Source organism: Equus caballus, chromosome 10, assembly GCF_041296265.1.
Source record: "Equus caballus isolate H_3958 breed thoroughbred chromosome 10, TB-T2T, whole genome shotgun sequence".
Classification (NCBI taxonomy): domain Eukaryota; kingdom Metazoa; phylum Chordata; class Mammalia; order Perissodactyla; family Equidae; genus Equus; species Equus caballus.
The window spans coordinates 22,223,254-22,235,401 of NC_091693.1; the positions used below are offsets into that span (position 1 = coordinate 22,223,254).

Sequence of the window (12,148 nt, forward strand, 5' to 3'; positions counted from 1 at the left end):
TTATTATTATGGTGGTTACTTTTGGACTTGCTTATCTTATAACTGGAAGTTTGGACCTTTTGAGCACCTTCACTCATTTTGCCCACCTCCCCAACCCCCTAACTCTGGCAACCACCAATCTGTTCTCAGTATGTATGAGTTCGGTCTTTTTTTTTTTTTTTTTTTTAGAATTCAGCTTTTTCACCTATGACTTCAGTTTTTTCACATATAAGTGAGATATGCTGTTTGTCTTTCTCTGACTTATTTCACGTAGCAAAATGCCCTCAAGGTCCAGCCATGAGTCGCAAATGGCAGGATTTCCCTTTTTGTGACTGAATAATATTCCATTGTGTGTGTTTGTGTGTGTACAAACCACATTTTATTTATTCATCCACCAATGGACACTCAGGTTGTTTCCACGTCATAGCTATTGTAAGTAATGCTGCAGTGAACATAGTTCATAATATCCCTGGTCATGTTCTCACAAAGATAATTTCTACTGAATCCTCAAAATTGATTGGCATCTCAAACAGAAGGAAATGTTTAAATTGGGGAATTGCAGATTGCACTCCAAAAACATTGTACTAATTTATATACTCTAGACTCAATCCTGTCCCTGGAAAAAAGACCAAATGTAATGCTGAGTATTTATTAAAAGTAGTGTGCATTTTTTTAACTTAAAATCATATTAAGCTTGATGATAACATCTTCATTCAAAGCTCTATGTGGTGGACAACACTGCTATCCACTGCACAGATGAGAAAAATAAGACTTAGGCGTAGCATAATAGAATGCCTTTATCCCATGGCCTTACCACTCTGAATATTATCCATCATTTAATCTTTATGAATCTCAAGGGTTAAAACATTCTTGTTTCATATTTACTTTGCACTTATTTTAAAAAATGAGTATTTGCTATTTAAAACAATAAGTGGCCTGTGTATTAATTATTTAGCCACTAAAAAAATTAGGTTGTTTTTCTTATTCCTTTTTAAATCTCTGTAATGCTAGAGAGAATGCAGGGAAAGTGGATCTCTCATATTATTGATGCTGGGAATGGAAAATGGTACATTGATTCTTTAAAACAGTTTGGCGGTTTCTCTTTCTCTATGCACATGCCTATATCTATATCACACACAAACGCATTTCCTCTCCTTCCCAATATATTTGACAGGTTGAGTTGGATCCATATTTATAGTTTACATTACTATGACTTTTCGAAGCTATTCGCAAGTAACACGATTACTTTCTTTTTTCACACAATCTTTTATTCTCCAGGAAAGTGTCATATTTCTCTCATTTCTGGCCACGGGTCTGCAGAGCCCTGCCTGCCTTTTTGGACCCACGTGGGTCCAAAGGGAAAGCTCCGCCTCCGTCATAGGTTCCGCCCTTTGCACTGGGCAATGACCTGTTTGGGCCTTTACTGGCCTCTACTGGCCTTTTCCCCACGACTCGCCCCAAACATAACTTTGAGGCCTTTCAGCTGTTTTTATTTCCTAGTCTATGACCGCGATCCCTGTACGGTCAGAGCTTCTCCAAACCCTGTTCTCTGTTCAAAAGTCGCCTAGAGCCGATTTCTGCTAGAAACGACCAGGGCAGGAATCTTCGCTTCGCACGTTCCCAAGAGCGGGTTCTGTGCTGTACGGAGACCTCCACTTCCTGTAAGATGGGTGCGCCCGCTGGGCCGTTTCCTGACTTGCGTACACAGTGGGTAAATGTCGCTGCCATTTTAATTTTGCAGTCAGTTCCCTGAAGGGGATTTGTCCCGCGCCGTTTTTTTTTTTGTGTAAGCTCGAGCTTATGCACATTATGTCCGTTTTCATCAAAGGTGCAGATGACAAGAAATGGGCCGGTTTCGGTGACCTCCCATCGTCCCAGCCATCCCTGCTCAGGAGGGCAAAACCGGCCTCTTTGCCCCCGTACGGCCGAGATTCAAAGATGGCCGCCCCCAGGGGCCGCTGCGAGGGCGCGGCCATGTTACCTCTGAGGACAACTCTGAAATCCAGAGGTCTCTTCTCTGCAGACATGCCTCAGACCCTCGTGGGCCACCGTACGGCGATGGTGAGCGAAGCGGACCAAGTTCAGCTAAGTAAGTTCACCGCCCGCGGGTCGCGAGGGTGCGTAGAGGAAATCAGGTCAGTGGCCGGTGTCTGCGTGGACAGTGGTGAGGGAGGGTCTGCCGGCGTCCGCGGCGGGTGGTGCATGAGGAGTTCCAGCGGGAGGTTAAGGTGCATGGGGTGTTCTTTTGCAGGGAGCCCTAAGGGGTGCGTAATAGGGTGTGTGTGATTGGGGTTCCTCCGGCCTCAGTCAGGAGGTGCTCCTGTGCTTAGTGTTTAAAGATCTCCAGAGATCAACGACTTAGTCCCGAGAGCACATTTTGGGGTCCTTACCGTTTACTGTCTGTAGGGCTCAGTGATCTGGAAGGTGGATCTGGAGAGTGGTGTTTGTCATTGGAACGCTGTGTATGGTTCGGCTTTTGTTTGGGGCTAAATGATGGAGAAACTGTTTCGGAGTTAATGTCCGGCGGTCTCTGGGATTAACCCGGGTGGTGGTAGTAGGCATCTGGGGTACCGATGTGTGTGTGGGCGGATACCTTGGGAGCCCGGGTACCTTGGCTGCTGGAATAGACTTGATGTACCTTAACGTTCCTCTTCTGCCTTTTAGGTCCACGTCTCTCCTTCACCGCTAGTTTTTAAATCTTCTTTGCCACCCAACATCACCACTTACTCTTGAACTCTCAGAAATGAACGTTTTTTGACGAGGTGAGTGATCCAGCATATCTAGTATTAGTATGTTTTATATTTAAGATGGAGCTTTTATCCTTTGCCTACAAGATTCCCGCACATTCCTCTCGGATGTTTCTTTTCAGGTTCTGTCTGACACAAGTGAAATAACATCTGTGTCGCTGTAAGTTCTGTTCCCAAGGGACAGTCCTTGTCAAAGTTTTAGTATACTTCAATGTTAGGCTTTTATTTTATGTGCTGAATATTCATAATTCAGATAAACGGTACTATGATTTTCTCTTTTACTTTATTTCATGTAGTAAACAATTACACATTATTTTATAAGTGGATTCATATTAAGTGTATGCATTTATATAGAGGTGAAATGTTTAAAATATTTAGGTATCGTTTTTAGGAACATTTTATGATTATGCGCTTGTCCATGGATTTTTTTCCCCTACCTTTCAGCTCCAGTCTAGACAGTTTATTTTTATTGCAATTATAAACCTGTTAATTTCTAACTCCCTTTTCCTTATAATTTCCTATAACATAAAAAAGCAATTAACTTTTGATATTTGTTTTATACTTGATCACTTTACTAATTTTTTTTTTTTTTGAGGAAGATTAACTCTGAGCTAACATCTGCTGCCAATCCTCCTCTTTTTGCTGAGGAAGACTGGACCTGAGCTATCATCCGTGCCCATCTTCCTCTGCTTTATATGTGGGACACCTACCACAGCATGGCTTGTCAAGCGGTGCTGTGTCGGAACCCCGGGCTGCCAAAGCGGAATGTGCAAACTTAACCACTGCACCACTGGGCCGGCCCCTTTACTAAATTTATAATGCTATATTTTTCTCCTCACCTCAGATTTTGTTGCATTTATTGAAAATTTTCAAAACTACAAAAATAATAAAAGAATTTTAGAGTAAATACCCATATACCTAGCACCTAGATTTTACCACTAAGATAGTACTAAACCGTCTCTACCGCTGATCTGTGTCTCTCTCTGTATCCCTCTGTTTGTATGTAAATTAGTCTTTTGTTGTTGTTGGTTTTGGTGCATTTCAAAGTAAGTTGCAGACCTCTCTACCATTTCTTTATTTCTGCGATCAGGTAAAGTTCTACTCATAGCTTCTTACTTGTTTCCTTTGTTTACTTCAAGAACAAAGATCTTATTTACAAATGATTTTGGCCTGGTGTAAAGTAGAAAGAAACAAATTTGGTTTTTCAATCCAGATTCCTCCCGTTGCTCGTAATGCCATTTGTGTGACCTGTGTCTGTTTCCTTGTTAGCAAAAAGAGAAGTTGAAAATCTCTCCCTCAGGGTTATTTTGAAGCTTAAGTGAAGTAAAATACCGAAAATAGTGAAATGTGATGGCAGGGACGTGATGTATCTGAGTGAAAAGGGCTGCTTGTTGCTCCATATTTCTGGTTTTGTGTTTAGACAGTTTGTGGCTGTAACTCGTTTTCTCTCTCCCTGCCTTTCTCCATGTTTCCCTCTCTCTCCTTTTGTAGTAATGAAAATTTTTAAAATCGTGAACTTACATTAATGACCTAGCAAGAGCAATTTTATTTTAAATGTAGAATGCTGACACTTTTCTGATTTAAAACTTAAGTGCACTTAGATAAAAGACAATGCAGAAAGTTAAAATGACCTGTCAAATATCACTCTTTTGCCAATATTGCCTTTTCAGAAATTCCTAGAAATGGAGTTTGAAGTTACCCGTGATTCTTTCACTGGCTGTTTTCCATCAAATGTTAAATTATTCGCATGGAATGTTCTGCTCTTTAGCACTGACACTGGATCTGTGTGTCCTTTAGGATATGATAAGAGTTTTCTACTTAAACTTTGTCACCAGCCACCTGACGGAAGAGGTACACAGACATATTAGGCAAATACTGATAATTTGCCTCTTCTTATATTCAAAAGTTGTCTTTGATTCTTTTTCCAAACCGCATTGCACTGAGTAATGTTTCCAGACCCGAATTCTCACAAGATGAGAGGGGCATCTTGTGTTGTAGTATGTAAACAACCTGCGACAGTAGTCACAGAAGGGATCTGGCTGTGTTGCCATTAAACTTTGTTTACAAAAATGGGTGGTCCAGGCCCTGGACACTCTGTTACTGACCCTTGATTTAGATGATCATATGGCTTTTCTGCTCTAATTCAGAGTTGGGCAACTAGATCGCATGGACTCAATCTGGCCCAGTCCAGGTGTTGTTAATAAAGTTTTATTGGAACCTAGGCAACCCTGTTTGGCTTTGTTTTGTTTTTTTACTTTGGCTGCTTTTAAGCTACAGTGATAAAGTTGAGTAATTGCCACAGAAACCATATGCACTACATTTTCCCTATCTTAACATGGAAATTATGTTTATTTTTAAAAACTATTAGTTTTACTCTTAACATAGGGATTACAAATAATATAACAACCTTTATTTGTCAAAGTATTATGGTAATTAGTACTTTTTTAATCTTCTCTATCTATACAAATATCTTAGAACACTTTTTCATTTACCGGCCTCCTAATTTGTATGCTATCGTGGTATATTTTAACTCTTTATGTTTTTAAAACCTCCTGATGTGATCGTTATTATTTTTCACGTGGGTACTAATTTAGACTTAACTCTTATTCACCAGTTTTGTTCCTCTCACTCCTCCTTGCTCCTCTGCTGACATTGGAGGATCCTTTCCTTTTGCCTGAAGAACAGTCGCATTTGCTGTCATACAGGTCTTCTGATGAAGAATTCTCTCAGGTTTTTAAATAATAATAATAACATGTCTTTATTTCAGTTTTATTCCTAAAGGACATTTTTGCGGAGTATCCTTTATGGTTTTGGACTAACAATACTCTCCAGAGGATCGAGTGGATGGTAGTGAGAAATTAAATAAGACAGTGCCTATTATTTGCTTAGTGTGATATCCCTCATATTGAAGTGTAGGCACCCTGGGATGCACAAAGACTTTGGAAGAGGCACATGGACACACATGGTATAAAAGAAAAACTATGTCCGTCTTAACTCCCTGTATGTCCTCTTTTGTCAAATTGATCCACGTGAGGATTCCCTGCCGCCGGGGCATCATGCTCTGCTGGTTCTCCTTCCGTGTTTCCTTTCACAGTCAAGTAACTTCCACTTTGCAGAAGAAATGTGTACCTCCCACATTCTGAATGTTATGTTTTATTGGCCCAGATGGAAGAGCTTCTGGAGTACTTAATAAAAGGACAGATAGATCTTTGGGGGCCCTCTTTTAAGGTGAGTGCACAGCAAAAGTGACAACAGCTGGGCGTGAAGAGAATGTGCCACTCAAGAGTAATTTGCTCTTCAGCCCACAGGTGCCACTCCCTAGGAACAAGAGGGATCAAGGGAAAGAAGGAGGAGGAGATTCCAAGACCTCAGTGTCATCATTTCTGGGGACACCCTTGACTGGAGACTGAGATTTTTGAACAGAAATTCAGAGCTGATCCAGCAGAGCTGAACACAGAGCTTCCCAGTTAGCAGCCATTTCGCAAAATCGGAAGAAAATGATCCAGTCCCAGGTGACTTTTGGTTTCTTTTCATCTTTCCTTTATTCCCCAATGGATTTGTAGAGCCTGTAAAAATCCGTGTAATTAAATAGAAAAGTTTAAATTGAAACTAGCAGGATCTGGAAAAGTCTGAGCAAAGTAGGATCAAAAATATATCATTCATGGGATTCATACTACGTGATTCCTGTTGGAATATAATATGTGACTGTGCAAGACCCTGTGGGTGACATTAGCTGTCAGCGTGCATCAAATATCTCAGACAGACGTCACAAGAGAATTGTAAGTTACATGATAGGCGTTACTATGATCTGTTTCTACTTCCAACACTTCTGACACCAAATGTGTGGGGTTTATTCCACACCAACAACCAGTTGTCCAACCCTCCAGATACCAACTGAATGTCTACAATTTGATTCAATTTTGACAGTAACCACCCGGAGTTACTCCATAAATGGAAGTGCTCAGTCCTGCACGACTGCCTTCATTTCAGATGCCAAGTATTGAGTGCCCAAGGTACCCATACTTGTGACATGGCTACAAATCTGAGGTTCCCACAATCCCTTCCTCAGGTTTGGTAATTTACTATAATGGCTCACATAACTCAGGAAAACACTTTACTTAAATTTACCTGTTTATTATAAAGGACACAACTTAGGAAAGCCAAATGGAAGAGATGTGTAGGGCAGGGTGTGGGAGAAGGGGCACAGACCTTCCATGCCCTCTCCAGGCAAACCACCCTTCCAGCACCTAGATTTGTTAACCAACCTGGAAGCTCTCTGAGCCCCGTGGCTTAGAGTTTTTTATGGAGGTTTGATTACGTAGGTGTGATTGATTAAATCCTTGGTCAGTGTTGATTAACTCAGTCTCCAGTCCTTCTCCCCTCCCGAGAGGGCTGGAGTGGGGCTGAAAGTTCCAACCCTGTAATCACAAGGTCGGTTCCCTAGCAACCAGCCCTCAGACTTGGGTATCTAGGGGCCCACCCCAGAGTCATGCGTTAATAGAAACTCAAGATATGGTTGAAAGGCTGTTATGAATAACCCAAGACGCCACTCGCACCGTTATCGATTAGGAAATTCCGAAGACTTTAGGAGCTCTTGTGCCAGGAACCAAGGATGAAGACTAAATCTACGTTTATTATTGTATCATAATATAGACATCAGCCGTGAGGAGAAAGCAGACCGGTTCTTCGAGGGATGTTAATGTGTCACGGCACATAGGGCTGAAGTTTGCATAAGTCTTTGATGGTTCTTCATAGAGGTGATGTGGTGGGTGGTGTCCTTAACTGACCTTACTTCTCCTAAATGTAAAAACATGTTTCCTACAGCTGTTTCTTCATTGTATCTAATGTGGTATTAACCCCGCCTCATGATGTACACACATACATATGCATTTGTCTATGTACATATGTTTCCATAAATATATTCTTTAAAGAATAATTCTTTTACAAATTGCCTTAATCATCTAATAATTTTTTGTGCTTCATACATATTTTATAGTTTCTTTTATTTTGTTTAGTATATTAACCACTGAAAATAGTGTGTCTTGTTTTGTGATTCTAGCATCTGGAGTCTCTCTGTTACTGGTTTTGGTACTGGCTCGAATGCTCACAGTGAATTTAGGAATTTGTATTATTCATCTACTTATACTTGTATAAGTAACTTATAGTTCAGTATTGGCAGATAGATGCTCAAATTTATACAGATTGCAGATGTTCTTACATTAGCAAGAGGATTTAATGGTACATACTACAGAAACTTCTTGAATTTTCAGCTGTGTTGAATGAATGGAAGACTGCGCAGTGACATTTTACTAGAATTCTTATTCTATCGCAATGTGTTAAGAAAAAAGCCCCACCGATTTCCTCTGTGTCGAAAATAAGCAGAATAATTTCCTTTATGTTTTTTCCACATCACCAAAAGAACATCACTTCATTAAACACGACCGTGTTGTGACAGGAATCCCTGACATTTGACGATGTGGCTGTGGAGTTCACCTGGGAGGAGTGGCAGCTCCTGGCCCCTGCTCAGAAGGACCTGTACCGGGACGTGATGTTGGAGAGCTACAACAACCTGGTGTCACTGGGTGAGGACCGCTCCCCTGTGTCATTCAGAGGGTCCCCAGTCGGTGGCTTTTTCTTTTTCATTTGTTTAACTCTTTAGAATAACTGCACTACTCTGAAATGGCAGGTTCTCAGATCCTTCTCTTGCCCCAGACAAGAGGATCTAATGTCCTCTCTCCTAAGAGAAAAACTTTGATGTTACAGATGTGAAACCTGGTTATTCCCTAAAATGTAACAATTAGCCCTTCTTGACATGTCCCAGCCCAATTCGATAAGTCTAAATCTTCTATCATTTTTCATGAGCAGGGTATCAAGCCAGCAAACCAGATGCGCTCTTCAAGTTGGAACGAGGAGAAGAACTGTGGACAGGAGAAGATGAAACCCCCAGTCAAACCTGTCCAGGTGAGTGGGTGAGAACCAGCAAGATGGGCAGCTGTGGAAGTCATAAGCTGGTCAGAGAAGATGTCAGAGCTGTGACAGTCTCTGAGGAAATGTCAGCAGCCCCTCCATGTATCTTTCCATATGGGAACTCTTTTTCTTTGTAGACGTTTAGTGGAAAATATACCCCTTTTTTCTCTTCTGAGATCTGAGCCCTGTTTATTTTATATACATCTTGGTTTTGTTTGCATAACTATCTTCTTCCTAGGATTTTCAACCCTTCCTCTTTTTTGTCCACTGTCACGGTGTCTCTGCCTCTCTTGCTATGAAGTTCTGCTTTCCAGGTGTCTCTGGAAAGAGAACTCTGAATTCATCACTTTTTTTTTCCTACTGTACCTTCTTCCTGCCCTGTTAGGAAATAATGATTTCACTCCTTAACATCCAGCCCCACCTTGGATGCCGTGTCCCCGCGATGACCTGGTTTTCTCGGTGCATTCATGTGAAATTCATTGGTCCCCTCTTCCTCCCCCTGCCTACCTCCCAGTTCTCCATACTTTTCGTTTTCTTCTTGGTTCTCATGTCCTAAAAGTTTCCTCCATTCTCATGAGTTAACCTCTTTCTGTTCCCTGAAAGATACTGCCAAATTGACTTCTCCCTTCGTATTGTCTAATGTACACTTTATTTCTGTGTATTTTACTCTTCTTCATGGTGGCTGGCCTATGACTTCCCATTTTGTGAGAACAGGAGTCATCTTCCCTCCATCATTTTTGAAATTTAGATTCTCTTTCAGCATACACATATTTGATTCTAGCCATCCTGGCGTTACCTTGATCGTTCCCTGGGTGCTGAGCTCTCTTCTGGTCTCTACTGTTTCATTTGATTAACTAGAAAAGATCTTATTAACATGCCGCATGCTAAAACTAGGTCATAACTCATGTTTGTTTCAAATTACTTCCTTCATAGTTTTGCTAATTCAGATTTTCCTTTAGTTCTTAGATTTCATCGCTGTGTTTATTTTCTTAATGCTTTTGTTTTCACGTCATATTTTTTAATGATTTTATTTAGACTTAATTCACATACAGTACAATTTCCCGTTTCAAGTGTATAATTCAGTGGTTTTTAGTGTATTCACATGGTTGTGCAGCCATCACCACAGTCTATTTTGGAACATTTTATATGTATGTTTCCTCATTTCATTCTCAGTGGAAGTACTATATGATCAATAATAAACGTATGTAAATAACACGTCTTAGGGCAAAAGCTGCGGTAAGGAAAATTAAAGCAGCCGCTGGAACAGTGGGTGCTGAGTCCCGGAACTGTGCTTTTAGGAATGGGGATGGCTCTTTGATAAGGTGCCTCGGAGCATGTGGATGAGGGATGTGAATAAGCTCCTTGGAATTCTCCAAATGTGAGACGACGGGAAGTTCAAAGACCTGAATCTGGAATGTGTTTGAGGAACTTCTAGGAAGCTTGTGTGGAGAGAGTGTAATGAGCAAGAGGGAACATGACTGGAGATAAGGACAATGGGGTCGTAGCTGGAGATTCTGGTACATAGGTCACATATTGCCTGTCAAGGGCATTCAAGACCTTGATTTCATTCCAGATGAGTTGAGAAACCAGTAGGGAGTTTTAAGTAGAGGAGTGGCGTTATATAACTAATTTTTAATGGATCACTTTGCCTACTATATAGAAGGTAGACATTATCAGGCAGGGGTGTGTACTTCTTTTGGGTTCCTGGACCCAATTCCAACGTGTTTGTGTGGAGGCTTCCTCCACACCAAGAAGCAGGTCTTGGACACCACCAGTGTGTCTGAGAATTCAACTCAATTGACAGTGTCTACCCAGAGACAGAATCGGATTCCACAGGTAAAGGGCTCAGTCCCACAAGACTGCTGTCGACTGAAATAAAGAGTCTAGGTGATATTAGTGACGGAGTTTATTCAATAATTAGCATGAGGAGTTCACACCCCAGGAAAACAGTTCAGCAGAGGGCTCCGATGGAACTGCTCTGAGACGTGTGACTTTAAGAGCAGCTTATGTCTCTTTCACAAAACAGCGCACATGCGGGGAAGAGGAAAAGAGAAAACCTTTACGACTAGATTTCATATCTGTTACGAAAGGATAGGGTACATCTGGTTCTTCTCTAGATTATACATTAAAAGTAACATAAACAAGAATTCCTTGGTTATATGTCAAAGAAGTTCGGAGAAGCTGATATTATCTATGTGTGGAGGGAGGCAAGGACAGGGTCGTTATTTATTCCCTAAATCTCTAAGAAATGCAGCTGTGGATGTAGGAGGGAGGTACACTTTCTCTTTTCCTGTTGTTGATTTCTCCAGCTCACGTCTTCAGTCATGAGGTGTGGGGTTGCAAGGTCATTTTGGCGTGGGCTGAAGATGGCCTGCACAGCTGCTCCACAGTCCTGCGTGGCTGTTACTGTCCTGACTTAAAGCCTGTGCAGTTTGCTTGCTAGATTCACCTGTTACAAGAGGAAGAAAATCTGTCCACACTGCCTTCCATTTCTGATGCCCATTGTAAGGCCAGGTTGTTACCTATGTTTCTGACCAACTGGATACAAACTGAGGCTTCCCATGAGCCACTCCTCGGGTTCAATTAATTTGCTAGAACAATTCACAGAACTCAAGACCACCCGTTTACTCACTAAATTACCAATTTATTACAAAAGATATTAAAACATACAAATCAACAGCCAGATGAACAGATACATAGGACTGGGTCCTGAACAAAGGAGCTTCTGTCCTCATGGAGCTTGGGACCTGGCACAGTGGCACATGGAAGTGTTCTGGTTCCCCAACATGGAAGCTCTTTGAAAAATGGGCCAACAAGCTGTCCTTTTGTGTTTTTATGGAGGCTTCATTACATAGTCATGATTGACCAAGTCATTGGCCATTTGGCAATTGATTCAACCTCAAGCCCCACTCCCAACCCCTCCCTGGAAATTGGGGTGGGACTGAAAGTTCCAACCTTCTGATCACATGGCAACCAGTCTCTGCCCTTAGGTGGGGTCCAAAAGTCACCTTCATCAACATAAACTAGAAACTCCAAGGGTTTGGAGAGCTGTGAGCTGGGAACTGTGGCTGAAGACCACATATATATGAGAAATATGTTTTCATCATCTGAATGACCAAATATGTATTTTTATAAATCACAATATTGTAGTACTGTTATAGTCAGGGTTATAATTTATGATAGTAAAACAATAGAGATTAAAATTATCAAAGTTAAAAAATGCATAGGAAAGAATCCAAGAGAAACTAGACACAAACTTCCAGTCATCCTCCACTGGCAGAGTCACGTGAACAGGGCTGAATTTTCCTAGCCACAATGTTTGACAAGTGTGAAGTATGGCCAACCAGGGAAGCTCACCTAAACCTGGTCCCTCTAGCCCCTTAGAGTCAAAATGTTAGTGTTCTCCAAAGCCCCAGGCATACAAAAACAGGTATCCACCATAAATGACATTGTTA

General features: G+C 41.4%; 1 protein-coding gene across 15 annotated transcripts in view; it reads left to right on the forward strand.

Annotated features, from left to right (window-relative positions):
* Positions 1-1,647: 1,647 nt before the first annotated feature.
* ZNF615 (zinc finger protein 615) overlaps positions 1,648-12,148 on the forward strand; it is a 51,648-nt gene continuing 41,147 nt past the window's right edge. The window contains exons 1-6 of one of the 15 annotated variants that reach the window (XM_070224847.1): positions 1,942-2,068; positions 2,644-2,741; positions 6,028-6,238; positions 7,380-7,491; positions 8,182-8,308; positions 8,592-8,687. In XM_070224847.1, coding sequence (XP_070080948.1) covers positions 7,468-7,491; positions 8,182-8,308; positions 8,592-8,687 — 247 coding nt within the window. In that variant the 5' untranslated portion in view covers positions 1,942-2,068; positions 2,644-2,741; positions 6,028-6,238; positions 7,380-7,467. Of the gene's footprint in view, positions 2,208-2,238; positions 2,442-2,643; positions 2,742-2,848; positions 6,239-7,379; positions 7,492-8,145; positions 8,309-8,591; positions 8,688-12,148 lie in introns of those variants that run through there. The other 14 variants (XM_070224861.1, XM_070224858.1, XM_070224856.1 and 11 more) reach the window with 14 other exon arrangements.